Raw genomic sequence first — 19396 nt, 5'->3', positions numbered from 1 at the left:
TGCCACTGTACTCCAGCCTGGGTGAGAGCGAGATTCCGTCTCAAAAAAAAAAAAAAAAAAAGAAAAGAAAAAGAAAAAGGAAAGAGTAGCCCACACATACAGGGGTAAAAATGAAATGAAATAAAATGTACAACCATTAAATTCCTTACAAATCTTTCTCCTTAAAATTATGCTAAAATATCATAACAAAATTTCCCATTTAAAGCATTTTTCAGTGTACAGGTCAGTAGTATTAAGTACTGTGTATTCAATGTTGTTCTCCAATCATCACTATTATCCATCTCCAGAACTTTTTAGTCTTCCTATTTGAGACTCTGTATCCATTAAACATTAACTCCCCATTCCCTTCTCCTTCTACCTTTGACATCCACCATCCTCTGTCTATCTCCATAAATTTACTACTCTATGTACTTCACATAAGTAGAATCACACATTTGTCCTATTGTGACTGGCTTACTTAGCACAATGTCTTCAAGATTCCTCCACGTATTATAGTAGCGTATGTCAGAATTTCCTTCCTTTTAAAGGCTAAATAATATTCCCTGTGTGTATATGCGCAGTGAGTATATGCATTCATCCATCAATGAGTATTTGGGTTGTTTCCACCTTTTGGCTATCATGAATAATGCTGCTATATCTTTTTTTCAAGATAAAAGTTTTATCAAGTCAAGTCATGGTTTTGTAATAGAAAGAATGTTTGTCAGGGTCAGAAATTATGGAAGGGAAAGCTACATTTAGATTAAAAGCAAAGTTGGGAGTTTGATTTTGAATTTGAGATTTCATTTTAGATTTTTAGGTATAATTCTGGGGAGGATGGGGCAGAAAATGATTGAAAGTTTCCAGGAAGAAATATCTATCGAAGATAACGTACTCTCTAAATGGAGAGAGTACCCAAAAGTTGGTCTCTTAGTGTATCTAAAGTAATCTAGAACAACCCCCAGTTCATTCATCTGTGTATACAATGATGTGATCTAAACATTAGGTTTAAAGGAGAGCACTGCAGTTGCCCCTACATGGAATAGTAAGTCAAAGATGTAAAAAGCATAAGGGAGGCCGGGCGCAGTGGCTCACGCCTGTGATCCCAGCACTTTGGGAGGCTGAGATAGGTGGATCACAAGGTCAGGAGATCAAGACCATCCTGGTTATGGTGAAACCCAGTCTCTACTAAAAATACAAAAAATTAGCCCTGCATTGTGGTGGGCACCTGTAGTCCCAGTTACTCGGGAGGCTGAGGCAGGAGAATGGCGTGAACCTGGGAGGCAGAGCTTGCAGTGAGCTGAGATGGCGCCACCGCATAGGTCTCCAAAAAAAAAGCATAAGGAGCATAAGGGATACTCAAGGGTCCTTCAACCAATAGTGTTTAGCAAAATAACTGAACACTGAAATGGTGGTTTGCATCATTTCAGTGTTCTCTGATCATAGCCACCTGCTCAACAATAGGAAGTGTATTAAAGCAATAGTACTCTATTAACCTGTCTTTAAGGAAGCTCTTCTTTATGATTTGTCCCTCAAATTAGATTACTAAAATAATAACATAGCTATATACCCACTCAGTTTCTCTCTTTTCTCAGAAATCTAAGTTGTCTACTAATCAAAAATGCTCTAACAATAAAGATCCTCCTTAGCAATAATAAAAACACACAGGTAAAATCTCTCAACCTATTTTACTAAATTCAAATAAACAACTTGAAGGCAATTAGATGGCCAGAAAAATGTAACACATATTTCATAATTCTGACAAATCAGAACTTTCTTACTCCCTCAGGCTGTGCTTATGTTTTTCATCTAGCTAAAGAGTGTTCCAGCTCTCCTTCCTCCAGGAGGTCCTGGATTGTCAAAGACAATCAACTGACAAGTAAATATTTCCTGAGCATCTACCATATTAGCAGACTAAATCACTGAAGGCACAGACGTCCTAAGGTGCTTCTATTTCTGTGATTTTTTTAGTGGTGCCTAAACTAGGAGGGTGCTCCTGGTGAAGCAGGAGTAGATGTGCAGATAGAGACTGATAGACCTTACCCATCAGTCTCCTTAGGCTGTGGAATTATAGGTACCTTTGCGGCTGCGTGAGGTGAGGCTCCTTGGTCCAAAAGCAGAAGGGCCACTTTCTGATTATCGTAATGTGCAGCTACATGCAGTGGGGTTAGCCCGCTCTGAAAACACGTGCAGAAACAATAACCAGTGTCAAAGGTGTCTTAATACCAGAGGCCTAGATTGAGGAAATGAGATTAGATTGGACACAACATAGGGCATATTTACATTCCAGTTTCCACAGTACTTGGACCCCAGCATTTACCTTTTATTTCCCAAGTGCTCTTCATCCTAGTGGGACTTAAATATTTCGTTACAACTCGGGTGGCCATTAGTGAATATTAGCAAGTGTGTGCTTTGTTATCGTGGAAGTGGCCTGCTTCAGGGTGGCTGGTGACCTCTTACCTTCCCAGCAGCATCTGGAGATGCACTTTTCTGTAGCAGGAGATTGGCAACTTCAAGCTTTCCATATTTTGCTGCCACGTGGAGAGGGGTAAATCCTTTCTGAAAAAAAAGAAACATAAACATAATGAACAATAGAAATGACGTAAGGAAAACACACACAAAACCCAAACCAAACAACAAACAAAAAGATATGACATAAGGGCACTGTCTTCCAGAACTGATTACTTATTCTAGTGATGATGAGCAGTGAAGTCTGCATTTAAAGTCCCAGACTCATAGATAAGAGTTCAAGAGCCTTCTTATCAACAGGATGTGAGTATTAAAGCAATAGTACAACATACCAGGATACCTAATCTTTCTCCCTTCTGCTGACTGAACCACGACATGCTATTGGTTCTGGGAGTCATCAGGTATCTCACCAGGATGAAGTTGGAAAGCTGAATCTGGGGCTTATTCTAGAACTGCTTTAAGAGTTTCATATCGTGGGAAGAATAAGTTACAGGGTCCCAGACTCAGTTTGGAGGGTTTGGGAAAATCCAGGGGAAGTCTGAACCTCTCACAATCTCATATCACCAGACCGGACACTTTCTCTTCTTCTTTCCCTGTTTCTCCATGTATACACAATCCTTATGTGTCCTCTAGTCTTCAGGAGGAGTCAGAAATTCTCTCACCTCTAACACCAGAGGTGAACTGAACAATGACATGGTTTTAGAATGATGAGACGCCTATTCTGTAGGTGAACTGAATAATCACACATGGACAAACATGCAACAGTTGGATGTTAATAGCTGAGTGGCTGCTCCCTCAGGCTTCCAACTCCTACAAGAATCTGTGTATCAACCAGCCAATCAGCACACTGTTGTGGGGGTCCCAATCATGAGTCAGGGATTAGAGGGTCATCAGCACATTCGACCTCATGAGACTACAGCAAACTAAAAGGAATGTGCAGCTGGTATGGTGAAATGCCTGAATACTCAAGACTCCATCACCCATTGCTCTGTTTCACATCAAATGAGCTTCCTGAACTTGCATCTCAACTCTATTGAAGAGCCCAAAGAATCACAAGAAATGAAATTTGAGGTAGTCATCATTTATCCTGATAGTTCTCTATTTGTAATTATCTTCTATATTGATTACACATTAATCTTTCTTATCTGCATCCAAATAAAAGAGTGCAGTACCAGTTACTAGCTTTGGAAGGCGCGCCACAAGCCAATTCATCTTGCTATCACACTTGCTAGGCTTATGTAGCATCACAAGAAAAATGAGCTCCAAATTTTGCATTCTGCACATGCAGAGCAACTGTTTATGTTAGGGTATTACTCTAAGGCATCAGAGTTGAGATAAAAATAAATCAAACCATAAATCAGACAAGACAATAATGACAACAGAAAGAACAAAAACAAACAAAAACAACCCCAAGAAAAATTCACTGCCAGTTTTCCAAGTGTTATAAAAGCATCTACCAACCAAGCTGTGATAGCGTGGTTTGTGTGCTCGGCCTGAGCATTTTGCTAATCTGTAGCTCTGTTTTTAAACTAAAATTTAAGGCCATCAAATAACTTACAAGAAGTCTGACTCTGGATATCAGTAAGGTTTCATTGGAAGATAATGTACTAAGAAACTTAAGGCAAAAAAACCCACACAAAATACTATCAGTTACCCTCTCCCATCACAGAGCTTTGCTGGCCATATTAATGACTACCGTGGGATCGCAAGAATAGATGCTGTTGTGAGGCTTCTGGACCTGTGATTGTGCTGGGAACTGTAAGGAAGATGTATTTGGGGGAACAGAGCAGGATTCTGAGATACGCTTTCATACCTTTGTTGTTATAGATAAAGATGCTCCATGATCCAAAAGGAATGCGGCCACATCCTCATGCCCCTCTCGGGCGGAAAGGTGAAGTGGGGTGTACCCAGAAGTTGTGGCTGCATTTGGAGATGCTCCTTGCTGCAATAACTGTTGTACTATGTCTGCTTTCCCCAGTCGGGCTGAAATGTGGAGTGGGGTTTGGTCGTCCTAAACAGCAAGGTAGAAATGTAAGGCTGATGAGCTGAGGAAACAATGGTGCCTTTATGAAAAATTCACGGAACATTAGCTGCTTGATGTAAGAGGTACAATCAATTTTTTGAGTCAATGCTAAAAAAATCTCATTTGTCTTTTTCTTCAATGTTCAGAAATGAGGAGATGGTAGCTCTAAGCTCATTAAATACCTTTGGAGAGTGAACCATTAATAAGAAAACCGTGAAAGGCAGTTCTGTCTATAAATGACCCCCCAACAACACCTGCCACAGAGAATCAAATTTGAACTTTTAATTTCTCCTTCTTTGGGAGATAAGACAATGTATCCTAGTAAAACTCATATACCTTGGAGGGATATTATACCTCCACACCAGTTATTATCCACTCACACGGAATGAATTATTTTGTTGGTTCTGTCTTCCCATAGACAAATGCAGAGCGTGAGGAAGGCAGTGTAGGGTTGCGCAGTATACCTGTGCAAAGGCTCCCAGCCGAAGGGTCAGCAGGGGCTGATGCCCTCTGCTTGCCAAGCTGTGCATCCTGGTATGGGCTGCATCTGTCTAGACTGGAGAGCCACATCACTACAGTTCACCCAAAGGCAGGAGGTACTCACCAAGTCCTGATCCCCTAGGGTCTAATCCCCAAGTGGGAGGTGCAAATCATCTTAATTTGCTCAAAGATGCCTGTGGTAGTCCTCGAAATAGAAATTCTCTACTGAATTGTGATAAGGTTGAGGTAAATAGTTTAAGCAGGAAAGGTAGAGAAAAGAGGCTAGAATAGAGGACAGCCTGGAAGAATAAGGAGGACGAGGGTCAATGTCAAAGTAAGAGGGGCTATCTAACCAGTAGGAAGCATGAGAGGAGTTAGGGAGATGCCGCAAGAGAGAAGAGGAATATTGAAAGCAGAAAAAAATAGGTGCCAAGGAAAAATCTTGTATACTGCTACTACTGCCACCCCTTAACTTGAAACTAGAGACTGCAGACTGCGCAAATGTATATTTACATATTGTAGGTTGAAATTAAATGGTTTATGATTCTGGACCTGAACTGCCATTCTGATAACCAGACCAAACTATCCATCCCTATAGCAGCAGATAAGTGAGTTTCTCCTGCAGGTGAAATACGAGGCCAATTCTGAAGTGGCCAAAGAGCTTGTGTAGAAAAAAAAAAAAAAAAAAAAAAAACCCCCCATTCTCCTTTTGTGGCTGTTGACAGCTGACTTACAAGTCAACCAAAAAAGCTCAGTTATTCTTCTAGGTTGTGATTGTTCTAGAAGCTTTGTGCATAAACCCTTCTCCATGGAGTGTGAAGAACTTTGGACCAAGTCTAGATTCAGTCCCCAACCTATTAGGGACTAGCCATGTGCTGACAGTTTCAGGCACAAGTTCTCATCTCATCCTATTTCATTTTGTTAAATAATCGAATGAACAAATGTGGAGGGAAGGGATTTTTCACAGTGTTACTTGGGTAGGGACTTTCCTTATTGGAGGTTGTTCACTATTTTTAAAGTATTCTTGGAAGACGGCATATATATACTTAAAAGTTCTATGAAAATCAAAGGATTTTTCCTCAATTTCAAACACTTTTCAAGTATTGCGCATACCTTAGCTTTAGCTTCTACCTGAGCTCCGTCTTGTACCAGATACCGCACAACTTCAGCTTGGCCGGAGCGAGCTGCCATGTGCAGCGCTGTTTCTCCTCTCTAGGGAACATGAGCCAAAGTAAATTAGCTGCAGCTCTGAAGAAGAGTGGAGTGTTTTATTTGGCATAAAGCTTATGATGGACTTTTTTCAAAAATAAAAAATAGTCCTAAGCACTTCCTTATTGAAAAGCTAGGAAGTCAAATGCATAAGAATTTCACAGGAACCTGGTCCATGAGGCAAAGACTTTGGCATAAGCCTAGGGAGTCTTGTCACCCACTGTACCAGGGGCGCTGCTCAGTAACCTACAATGTGGCCTCCCTTGGGGCTGGAAAGGCAAGTGCTCATAGGAGCCAAGCAGGCGGGTGAGTGAGTGCAGCTGGGCAGAAGTGGAGTGCTTGAGAGAGCCCACACCTGCGCTGAAGCAGGCAGCCACCACCCCCACACACACCCCCAACATCTGCAGCTCGCAGCTGTCACTATGCAGGATGCCAACCTTACCATGCCACACTATGCAACTTTTCAAAAGAAGTGGCAGTCTGGATTTTATATAAATGTTCCTGTTCTTAAATATTGGCCATAAATTCAGAATTAAAAACAAAACACTACATGGGCAACATAAACATAGCCAAGGGCCGGATTTGGCTTGTCAACAGTTGGTTTGCATTTCCTGTTTGATCTGAACAGATCAATATCTTAGTCTTCGGACATTTTTCCCAGTGGATCATTTTCTTTGCCCTGGACCACCCTCCCCCTATTTTTTCACCAAGTAGATTCTAATTCAGATTACTTCTTTACTTGATTAAAAATGAAAATGATATTAGAAACAGATACACTAAAATGGACCAAAATAAAAATGAAATATATTCTCTCACATAGGTGATGCTCACTTTTAAACTGCCTTTATAAATTGAGCTTTGCTTTACAGGCCACCTACTTCCATGGAAGGACACGTGAAGACAGATTCCACAGGAAACTGGTGGATTGTGTTTATTGGAAAGGTGTTGAGGATGTCGTTTAGTGTATTACTCAGTGTTCCCTCTACGAATGAAAACATTCTCTGCAATTGCACCAGGAAAGACTGTATTTCATCTGAGAAGCTGGTCTATTTCTATGTTTTGGTTGTGCTGCTTGGGGCTGCTGGAAGATGCAGTCTTACTGGGGAGCCCCACTCTCAGGGTAAGGGTGCAGGACCTCCTAGCTTGCCCCTTCTGTGCCAGGATGGTGCTTGTTTTATTGTTACTTCTTTAATGCTCATGAGTCCAATGAGTATTATTATGTTTCTGGTCTGTTGTGCTAATACTGTGATGTCAAATTTGAAACGCTGTAAAACAATGCCACATGCAGATCACGGGTGGTAAGTTACTACTCTGACAGCTACTCTGAAATGAGCCTCGTGGTTCCTACAGAGCAATGTTTAGTGTGGGAAAATAATACCATTGAGTAATCTATGGACACAGAATTCCATGGGTTTGCTGTAACATGGTGAAGCACATCAAAGAGAGACTACTTTGAAGTTAGTTGAAATCACTTCTTTTTTTTTTTTTTTTTTTGAGATGGAGTCTCACTCTGTTGCCCAGGCTAGAGTGTAATGGCATGATCTTGGCTTACTGCAACCTCTGCCTCCCAAGTTCAACTTATTCTCATGCCTCAGCCTCCTGAATAGCTGGAATTACATGCATGCACCACCACAACCAGCTAATTCTTTTTTGTATTTTTAGTAGAGATGGGTTTCACCATGTTGGCCAGGCTGGTCTTGAACTCCTGACCTTAAATGATCCACCCATCTCAGCCTCCCAAAGTGCTGGGATTACAGGCGTGAGCCACCACACCCTGCTGAAATCACTTCTTTGTATAAATGACCATAGTGTCTAAATGACCTCTCCAACATGTGGCACTTTTTAATGTTTTTGTTGTAGAAAAATATTCCCCACACTTTATTTTTGGTTTATTTTTATTTTTTTTTGAGACAGAGTTACACTCTTATCACCCAGGCTGGAGTGCAGTGGCGCAGGCTCGGCTCACCACAACCTCCGCCTCCCGGGTTCAAGCAATTCTCCTGTCTCAACCTCCCGGGTTGCTAGGATTACAGGCACGTGCCACCACACCTAGCTAATTTTGTATTTTTTAGTAGAGACGGGGGTTTCTCCATGTTGATCGGGCTGGTCTCAAACTTCCGACCTCATGTGGCCCACCTGCCTTGGCCTCCTAAAGCGCTGGGATTACAAGCGTGAGCCACCGTGCCTGGCCACACTTTATTTTTTAAAACATAATATCCAGTAGTAACGCACCTGTAAGTTTAATGAACATAGTTCATAAGTCCTAACAATTTGTGGCCAACTAGAGACTGAGCGGATCTTGCCTTTGAAGTAAAGGAAACAAACGTATTATTGAATTTTCTTCTTTTAAGTAGTCATATTAATTACATATTAATTAATTATAATAACAATAAGGTAGGGCATGGTGGCTCATGCCTATAAGCCCAACAATTTAGGAGGCCAACGCAGGAGGATTGCTTGAAGCCAGGAGTTCAAGACCAGCCTGGGCAACATAGTGAGGCCCCCATCTCTACAAAACATTTAAAAATTAGCCGGGCATGATGGCACATTCCTGTAGTCCCAGTGAGTTGGGAGGCTGAGGTGGGAGGAGCACCTGAGTCCAGGATTCTAGGCTGCAGTGAGCTATGATTGCACCACTGCATTCCAGTCTGGGAGACAGAGCAATACTCCAACTCTTAAAAAAATAAAAAACAAAAAAGTAGATAAAAATCATCTTTGCCAGTTTATTAAATACTCACAATGGACCTCCTTCGTTCAAAGAATACTTACCACATTGGTGGTGTTTGGTGAGGCTCCATGATGCATTAGTTGTGATACAATATTTACATGCCCCATGAAGGCAGCAACATGGATTGGGGTAAGGCCCGACTAAGGGGAAAAGAAGAAAATGGTGGTTTGTTGGCTTAGCATAAAACAGGTTTGTCGGTGAGCCTGCCTGCCTGCCATCCATCCATCTAAACCAGTTTAATGATCAGATTAGAAGAATCAGGACATTCACCATTATGTTACAGATTCTATAATGGTAAATATATCAACACATAATCATCATTTTCTTAAAGCAAATTCTGTTACTGTGAAAGACTTATGTCATACCTATTAAAAAAGAAAAAGAATTTATTTCATACTTTTAATGTAGATCTTTGAAAAAACTGATAAATAACTTGAACGTTGTTTTTCCCCTTTACTAATAAACCTTCCTTATCCATATGTGTGTGCGTGTAGAGGGAGGACAGCGGTGATTTCATACATATTAGTAAAAAGTCAACTTTTATTTCAGATCCTATTCTGGGCTTTAAAGAGGATTCCCATTTATGTCACATATAAAAGAGCAGGGTACCTAACACAAAGCTGTTTCTTTAATAAATGAACAAATCAGCATTAATAGTTTCAAACATTTAATTTTTTAACTTTATGGGTATTACAAATTAAGGCAATATAAATAAAGCAAATATTACAATGTTCACTAGACTAGACTTGAATTGCTTCAGATCCTATGCACACATACATACACATATATGTACATAGATCCCAGAATACTATTCAGCATAAAGCAGAATTTATTGATTCCAGGATATTTTATATTGAATATGCCCATGATTGTGAGATTTAAATAGAGTGAATAAGAAAGATAGAAATCTCAAGTCATTAATTTTTTAAAAAGTATAATCTACTTGTGCTTTTTATATGAAATGATTCCATTTTAAATTTTTCAGAGTTTAATTTAGCTTACAACATGAACATCATAACTTGATAAAACTTTTTTAGTATATCTAGAAAAAGCTAACCTGTTTTTAAAAAAGGGACAGAAGGGGATAATTAATCTCAGCAAAAATTTGAGAAATGCCAAAAATATATGAAAGGAATTCTATACAATCAAAGTGAGGTAAAAGACAGAAAAGGAATAATTCTGGCTGCGCAGACTTCAAAAAGTGAGAAGAATGGAGGACAATTAGGAAAACGAGAATTTTGTTATAGTCTTGGCACCTTTTTCCATCGGCAGGGGGAGTAGTTAGAGCTCGTGCAAGGCAAAATCTTGGTCCAAACTGCCTTTTAAAGCTCTTAGGGAACAGAGAGCTGGATTACTGGTTGACACCTCTGGACATTTACTCAAACATCAGCCAAGAATTTACTTTTATTTTAGAACCTATTCTGATCTGTAAGAGGGTTCCTATGCACTGAAAGTAAACTTTCTATTTTATACTTAAAAATAACAGGTTGCCTAATATGAAGCCATAAGCCAGACAATATGGCAAATCAGTATTCATATTCTCAACCATTTCATATTTTAAAAATTCTAAGTGTAAATCTAGGCAAATACTCCATTTGCAAGCAAGAAACTGAAGCCAAGCAACAATCACTAGACTAGACTTTAATTTTTATGTTTGCTTCAAATCCTATAGTTAAGCATCAGGTATTCAACAAAACTTTACTGAATGATCTACTATGTATGGGCCAGACACTGTGGGTATATGAAGACCAGTCAGACACAGCCCTGCCTCCAAGGAGCCTTTAGCCTCTGGGGGTCTTGGGGGCGCCACTGAGTCATAAGTCAGAGAGTTGGATAAGGGCACAGGATGAGGTGATGGTTCCTAGAAGGAACATGTAGTCCAGGCTGGGGAGTGAGGGGAGGTTTCCTGAAGAAGGTGGCCCAGATCTGGTTCTAAAGGATGTGCAGGATTTGCCTGGCCAAGAGGGTGTGACACACAGAGGTATAGACATACAGAGGCAAACAAGAGAGTGTCTAGTCTATGGAAGTGCCAAGGGTTAGAATTAGAATGAACAGAGATCAGAGTGCTAGGAGGTAGTGAGGTGGAGGTTGGGGGTCTGGGACAAGTCTGAAAGGGTAGGTGTCAGGCTTGGTTTGCTTTGTAGAAGGTGCAGTCCTGATTCTGATGGATCATTTATCTAAGTTCTGAGTTGGTTCCTATGAGAGAAACTTAGATCTAATCCTTTACTAACTAACCTCAGCAGCAGTTTCATTAATTTTGAGTTTTGAGACAGAGTAATCCTTACTTGACAAAAGCACCAAGGTCGTCTTGCGCAGGGTTTTGACATTTTGAATCAGATGATTTTTTGTTGCGGGAGACTGTCCTGTATACTGTAAACTGTTTAGTAGCATCCTTGGCCTTGACCCACTAGATACCAGTAGTACTATCCAGTTGTGACAACTAAAAGTACCTCCAGACATGACTAAATGCCCCTTGGGGGACAAAACTGCACCCATTAGAGAAGTACTACAGTTTAGGATTTGATACAAGTTATGCTTTCCGTGATGGGGCCGTTCCCCTTAAGCATATGTTTTAGGTTACATTTCTTGACATGGTGATACATTTGCATCCAACTCACCCACCAACAGGCTTGTCTGCTTCTCCTAAGGACTGGCAGCCCTTTTGCTGAATAGTTCAGAATGCAGTCTATGGCCATGATATACCAACAAACTAGCTGGTCCCTGGAGATGGCCCTGGGGCTCTGGCTGCTAAGGCTATACTCTCGGTATCTCAGGACTGCCAGAAATCTTAACTCTTCTCACCTCGGTTACAGCTTGGATGGATGCACCGTGTTTCAGAAGGAGTTCCATTACTTTAATTCGATTCTTCTTGCAGGCAATATGAAGAGGGGTAAAGCCATTCTGCAAGGGACAAATACATATACCTGCTTGACTACATTCCATCAAAATCCAGTTTCACTATGTACAGTAAAATAGTCTTGCTAAAATGATGTGCGGTAAATTGAAATGAACAGAAAGTACCAGGGTTAAGCAGCATGTAGATTCTATTCTGGAAGTAGTCTAGCTGCCCTAGGAACCCAAGGTGCCCTGGTAATTGTGAACAGGAAGTGAATTTTTGTTACAGTCTCCTTGTTAGCTGAGGTACAAATGATCATTCATTTCGTTATTTTATTTCGGAATTTGCTCTTCCAAATAATATGTTCCCGACTGGGTGTGGTGGCTCATAAGTGTAATCCCAGCACTTTGGGAGGCCGAGGTGGGTGGATCACCTGAGGTCAGGAGTTCGAGACCAGCCTGACCAACATGGTGAAATCCCATCTCTACTAAAAATACAAAAATTAGCCGGGCATAGTGGCAAGCACCTGTAATCCCAGCTACTTGGGAGGCTGAGGCAGGAGAATCGCTTGAACCCAGGAGGCTGAGGTTGCAGTGAGCCGAGATTGTGCAATTGCACTCCAGCCTGGGCAACAAGAGGGAAATTCTGTTTCAAAAGAACAAATAATAATAATAATAATAATAATAATAATAATAATAATAATAATAATATGTCCCTCCTCTACCTCATTTCAAATACAGACTGAAAACTCCTGGCCCCAACATTTGTCCTCACGGCTCCACTTCACCAAGGTTTATTCTGTTCTCTTCGCTGTGTTTTAGGACAACTACAAGGCCAGTTCTGAAATGTTTTGATTTCTTCTCTAGCTTTATGCTTCAAGTAGGTGTTTACCCCAAGGATGCAGAAATGTAAATAACCCATTATTTGAATAATTTGGTTTACTATTTAATCTAATAAAGGAATCTGCTTTTTAATAAATTATGTCCCAAGTTGTCCTGCCTGCCAGTTGAGACTGTGGCACGTATTTCAGCAGCCAGTGGAGAACTATAAATACCAGAGCCCACCGTAAAAGCTTAGGTCAAAGTCACTGCAGGTGCTTTCACCAAGACTTCTCAGACCATTTGGCCACAGTCCATCCCAGGATGACTGGCTATAACCTCCATATGTTGTGAAATCTTCAGAGTCACAGGAAAATGAGAGTGGGAGCCCACGCCCTGTTTTGGGACTTACTTTTTTTTCTTGTATGGAAAAATGAGTCATGACTGTTAATTTCCTTTCTCCCTTCTCAGAATTCAGACACGTTTGATAGACTGGGTGGGTCTACAGACAGATCTTGAAATGCTGGTTTGGTAAAAGGTTTTAGAATTACAGTGGCAAGGAGGTGTCTGGGCTCTGGAGAGTTTCTCTTTCGTCATTCTTTCCTGCCCACTCTGAATTTTAGAGCCCACAGAGTACAAGAGGTGGTAGAGATCTATCCAGACAGGATGACCGCACTCTTTGGAAAGGGGTAAAAACCCTTCCTTAAAGGGTCGATTGGATGATGACAACATTTACCTCAAAATTGCTAGTAAACTCACATGCTTTCCCTAAAATTGGGTGACTTATTTTTTCCTAAACATGGGTACTTATTCTGAAATAGACAGCTTACTAAGTTGGGACCATTTATTTTTGCAAAGACAACAAACACCATTTTGCTGAGAAAACCAAAGTATAGCACAGCTAAAGGCTAAAAGAACAAATTACTTTAAAGTGAAGCCTATAAACCAGACCAAAATTCTGACTGGCAAAAGGAAACAGAAGATTACAGGCAATATTTCACTAACTTACAAGGTTAAGATAATATAAAATTTTAGCTCACAAATCCCTAGACTGCTTATGTTTAAAATAGATATTTTTGATAACTTTGCCTCGTTTTCAGATCTCCGAATAAACTTTTAATTCACAGAATTATAAGTTTATCCACAATAAGATGACGTTGGCCACCTTAGTCTTTTTATAATTGTGTAGTCTTTGGGTTCATAAGGGAATCACTTACATGACCATAAAAACATTAACAGTTTGGCTCCATCAGCCTTTCTCATGTCAGAAATAGAAAATTTTGTAGACTTTCCTGAAGGATATTTGAAAAAATTGACAAGAAGTACACTTTAACTAGCACCTTCCATTTTAACTTCCTCAAAGCATTCCCTTCACATACAGAGGCAGCAGGTTGTGAGCAAGACAACTGAGGCTGGACTCGCTGGTTGAGCCACTCACCAGGGCTTTGGCATTGGGGTTTGCTTTCTTATCCAAGAGAACCTTGGCAACTTTGTAATGGCCACAGTGGGCAGCCACGTGTAGGGCAGTCAGGTAGTCATTGGTGACATCGTCCACAGGCACATTATGCTGGAGGAGAAGCTGGACGCAGTTTAAGTGGTCCCCTTGTGTGGCCATGTGCAATGGAGACAATCCATTCTGGAACACATAAGGAAATCAGAGTTCATTCTTTTACCTTTTAAACACAAATGTGCAGAACACAAAATAGAGTGCAAATATAAACAGATAAAAACTCCAGTTCTTCACATGAAAATACCTTCTATTTGTAAAAGCTTTTGACAACTATTTTGAACTACAGCTATTTTTAAAATTGGTCCTCCCAACTGCTTATGTCAGTCAATAACAAGTTGTCAAGGATAATGTCTTTTCCTAATTTAATAGAAGTGTGAATTGCAGCATGGGTCATAACCCAGATGAATGGAAATTTTACTTTTCTTTTTATTTTAAATAGAGGTATGGTTTCGCTCTGTTGCTCAGCTGGTCTCCAACTCCAGCCTGAAGCGATCCTCCTGCCTCAGCTTCCCAAAGCACTGGGATTATAGGTATGAGCTACTGGAACTTGGCCGAATAGGAATTCTTAATATTTAAGACTGAAAGAAAAAATGAAGGTAAGAACAGATTGGTATTCATTGGACTGGTATTAATTTTGTCCTTAGAGATTACTGATACCCAATATTGAAGACTATATTGATTTGACTTTAAAAAAGGTCCCAATGTAATGCATTTCATCTCTCATCAAAGAAGAAAGGCAAACATTTCCCTTTTCTATCAATCTGGTGCCCCCATGTGTCTATGATGAGGAAAGGCAGGGCATTGACAAAGCCATTAACTAATGCTCACCTTGTTAGTTTAAATCAACCTGGGTTCAATAACACAGTTAATCATGTGCAGTAGGAATGAGTTGAAAATTCATTTAAAGAGCAGAGAGAACAAATATATATGGTCAAAGGTAAATAAAACCTAGAATGACACCAGCATTCAATATGTTTCCTAATGAAGGCAAAACAAGGTATGAACATGTCAATCCTTTCTTTTAACTATGATGGCAAAGTGGGGGAGCCTAGGAAATTCCTAGAGAATTTGATTATCAAAAGAGGCTGTATCAATTATTGTAACATAGTTTAACATGTTTTTGGGAAAAGTAATTTGACAGCAAATTCAGTTTCTAAAAAAATTGTCGTTAATGAATTTTGACAATGACAGATCAAATATGCACCAAGGAACCAGAGGTTTCTGAATCCTCTGAGCCAAGTTATTTGCTCTGAATTTATCAATGAATGACATAAAGAAGGAATTCAGGATAAGAAAAAGTAATATGAGCTCCTTGTTAACCATTCCCGTGGCATTATTCACTCTCTGACATATATTTCAACGATTTGGATTCCTTGAAGGCAAGAGGTACATGGTTATTATTTTTTCCATTGCACAGAAGAGAGCTTTGCACATACAGGAAGAGCTCAGCAAATATCTAGGTCAATTTAAAGGCCTCGTACACTGTCAGTCTATCAGGATATTTCTGCCTAAAAAATTTTCCTCAAATATTTTAAACCATAGAAATGAAGGTGCAGGAAAAGGTAGGAACATTTCTCATTTGAGATACTGCTACCCACGAGCATATGGACTGCTTTATTCCTGCCAAAACATTCTTTTGCTTTATGTTTTGATACAATCTTAGAGGAAAACATGAAGTAAACAAGCGAACAAACAAAAAAACCCCACAAAATCTGAGAGAACAAAGAATAGTGGAGAGTAGAAATGGGAGGCAGTGTCAATAAAAAAAAATTCTCTAGCAATGCAAAAACACAATGATTGTGTGGATGGGAAACTTAAAGATAATTGGAGAAGGACAAGAAAACCGTACAGAAAAGATCATCTGCCCTATGGAACGAAGTGGTATTACATATGGTGCCTGAAAATACGGATCCAATGTAATGGGCTTTCTTATTAGCTCAGTAAGACGAAATTCTTGAAGAACTGGTCAGATGGCCTTAAGCCCAGGAACGTACTCTTTCACTTAATAGTCATTCAACAAATATTTGCTGAAGCCCTACTGTGTTCTGGGCATAAATACAAGTGCTTGTGGGTATTGCACTGAACAAGGAAAAGTTCTTGCTTTCATTCTATTGAAGACAACCAGACAGCAAGCAAGTAAACAAGCATATAATTTCAAGATAGTGTTAAAAGCTCTAAAGAAAATAAAATATGGCCAGATGGCACTGGCAGGGGGTGGTGAAGATGGGAGGGGTAAATCATGAGAAAACGCCTGTTTATGAGGAAGACATTTGCGTTGAAGAATGTACGGGGACTGCAGAGATCTGGAACAAGCTGAGGGAACTCAAACCAAGCAAACAGGAAATGAAAACAAAGGTGTAGTCTAGGAAGTAAAATAAGGCTGGTTAGCTGGAAGATGGTGAGGAAGGAGCAAAACGGGAGGAGATGAGGAAGAGAGGTGGTCAGAATATCTTAAGAAGTCTATCCTCAGTGCAGAGGGAGATTTCTGATCAAACACGGCAGATGTAATAGCTATATTTATCCTTCCTCTCCCAAAACTCCACCAAAAAGCAATAATAGATTTAAAGGGTAAAATCCAGAGGGGCACACATGTGCGTGTCCTTTTCCATTCCCACATACACAATGGGGAAGAAATCAAAAACAGATGAGGGTTGTCTCCAAACTTCAGAATATGAAAAGAGGATTTGAGTGTGGTCATTCATCCAGTCAAAGAGAGAGGCTGAAACCTAAGTGTCTGAAGCAGTAGAATCAGTGCTGTGCTGACAAATGTTTAACATCCAACTCCTGGAAAAAGAAAAGCCCCAGTGTGTAGCACTAGCCAATTTCCATGCTGTCAATCCCCCCACAACCACCAATTTCAAGCCGTCCATCTGATGTTACTGAATGGGGAATTGGGAAGAGATGTACACAACCAGCTCATGAGCCAATACAATCAGGCTCCAGCACACTGCTGGGAATAAAAAGACAAGCTGATTTGCCTTTCAAATCCCAAAAAGGTGGAGGCTACGGAAGCGTAGTACCTCAGAAGATAAGACGAGACTTGGGGCTGCAAGTAAAATCGGATCAAAGACTGTGTATGGAGCTGTCAGGTCTCCAGGCCCTTCCCAACTCAGCAAAGTCAGGTAACTGCCTCCTTCTAGCCTGAAGGACACCAGAATTAGTGTCTGGAGAAGGTGAACTAGAGAGATTCAGACTCAAGGGCCCAGGCAGAACAGAGGGCAGGGATGAGGATTTGGACTGAGAATAGGTGATCACAGAAAAAGGAAGGAGAATGGAGGCGTTAAAGTTAGGCTGCTTGGGTTCAAATCCTTGTTCTGCCACTAACTGAGATACTTTGAGAAAGCTACTTTATCTCTTTGGGTTTCAGTTTCCTCATCTATTAAAAGGGAATAACAGTAATACCAGTATCTCACTTAATGAGGATTAAATGAGTTAATATGTATAAAGAACATAGAGCCTGATAAGCAGTAATCACTATGTAAATATTAGTTATCAATAGTATGATTAAAGTATGCATAAAGCACAAGACTGGCAGCCTCTTTCCCCTACTCAGAATGTATTTACACAGGTGTGCACTGCAAAGGTTGGTGGATTTGTCTCTCAAAAAACTGTACCACCTACAGTAAAGGGAACATAATCCTGACATTAAAGAGCCCCTCTTAACCACTGCCACGTGATCAGCACTGCCTAAACTCTTTAGAGCTGCCACTCACATGTTTGTGCCTGACACAGTCAGGTACAGCCATTGTGGGAAGCCTTCAATATAAACGATAGAGCCAAAGCAAAAAAAAAAAAAAAAGAGGAAAAAAAGGAAATCTGAGGATTTAGAGACATTCAGGAAACAGAAAAACTAAATTACAAGAAAGTTATCTTAAATATTCTCAGAAAGGTAACAGAAAATATTGTACCCATTAAACAAGAACAGGATACTTTAAGAAAAGAAGCTATCAGATAACAAGAAAATGTTCTTGAAAATTAAAAGGTTGGAAGAAAAAAATCAAGATTTCTCAGAAAAAATCCAAAGCAATGAGATGAATAGGAGAAAAAAGATGAGCAACTCTCTGATTTTTAACATTCTTTGTTATTGCTTTGAGAAAATGAAAACCAATTTGAAAGAGAACAATGGGGATTAGTGGGAGGGTTTTTGAGCAGGAGCCTGACATGATTTGGATGACAGTTTATATGGCCACTTTGACTGCAAAGTGGGATGATTTGTGAAGGAGCAAAAAGGGAAATGGGGGACCAACAGGAAGCTACTACAGTGGTTCAGTGAGAAATGATAATGTGGCTTAGAAGACAGCAGTGGAGGAGGAAAGAAAATAGATATGGGATATGTAAAAGGAAAAGAACAAACAGAATCGTCAAGATAAGAAACACTCAAAAGGCCAAGGCCAAGATGTCATCACATACAATGAAAACATCATGGATGTTTAATTCTATCAGACAACACCCTCAACAGCTCACCAGTCTAAACCCTACATTTTAAATGAGTGATGGAATTGTCCAGACCATCTCAACCCATCTAGTCTTCCTAATATTGTTGAGAAAACACTGACCAGAGTGAAAATAGAAATATGTGCTTTTGTTGCTTTGATAATGTTTAGAGATTAAAGCTCTTAGTTAAAGCTTAGTATCATTTCCAAAAAAAATCACTGGTTTAATTAATAAAAATAGTAGTGACAATGAGGTGGTTTATATGTCTTAAAATTTATTTGCAAATATTCTCTTCTTCAAATGATGTCAAATGGTTTTATTATAAAAAAAAGTCTAAAAGAGAGTCAATCATTAATTTTTTTCAGGCAATCATCATGTGTTCCTTTCAGATATGTCAACATTCCCAAAAGCCCAATCAAGGTGCAATCTTTCCAAAGTTTCCAGTCTTCATCAGCTAAGTGATATCCTCGACTTTCTTAATAGCCTGTGAACTCTCAAGAAATAAGCTGAGGGGCTAAACACAGCCAGCATCCATACTTTACAGAGTGTAGAAATTTTAGTCTTTCTTAACCTGACAAGCAATTATTTCTGAGCTATGAAAATTTCAGAGTAAAATCAAGCAGTAAGCATTCCTGAAACAAAACAGAAACCACATACACACACACGACTTTGTGGTATAGCACATTCTACATACAATTTTAATAAGCCCAAACTTATTTTGAGGTTCTGTAAAGATTTGGTGAACATAACTACTCTGAATCATTTTCTTTTCTTTTTTTGAGACGGCGCTCTGTCGCCCAGGCTGGAGTGCAGTGGCCAGATCTCAGCTCACCGCAAGCTCCGCCTCCCGGGTTTACGCCATTCTCCTGCCTCAGCCTCCCGAGTAGCTGGGACTATAGGCGCCCGCCACCTC

General features: G+C 40.0%; 1 protein-coding gene across 1 annotated transcript in view; it reads right to left on the bottom strand.

Annotated features, from left to right (window-relative positions):
* The window catches only part of ANK3 (ankyrin 3, node of Ranvier (ankyrin G)), a 272063-nt gene that overhangs the window by 169951 nt on the left and 82716 nt on the right, over positions 1–19396 (bottom strand). The window contains exons 10-16 of the mRNA XM_011953463.1: positions 13978–14175; positions 11688–11786; positions 8927–9025; positions 6062–6160; positions 4259–4456; positions 2437–2535; positions 2055–2153 (exon numbers count right to left, since the gene is read on the bottom strand). Of these exons, the coding sequence (XP_011808853.1) occupies positions 2055–2153; positions 2437–2535; positions 4259–4456; positions 6062–6160; positions 8927–9025; positions 11688–11786; positions 13978–14175 (891 nt within the window). The remainder of the gene's footprint in view (positions 1–2054; positions 2154–2436; positions 2536–4258; positions 4457–6061; positions 6161–8926; positions 9026–11687; positions 11787–13977; positions 14176–19396) is intronic.

The sequence above is a fragment of the Colobus angolensis genome, unplaced genomic scaffold, assembly GCF_000951035.1.
Source record: "Colobus angolensis palliatus isolate OR3802 unplaced genomic scaffold, Cang.pa_1.0 Scaffold361, whole genome shotgun sequence".
Taxonomy (NCBI): domain Eukaryota; kingdom Metazoa; phylum Chordata; class Mammalia; order Primates; family Cercopithecidae; genus Colobus; species Colobus angolensis.
The sequence above is the reverse complement of the archived record's forward strand: the minus strand, read 5'-3'. Positions and strand labels throughout refer to the sequence as shown.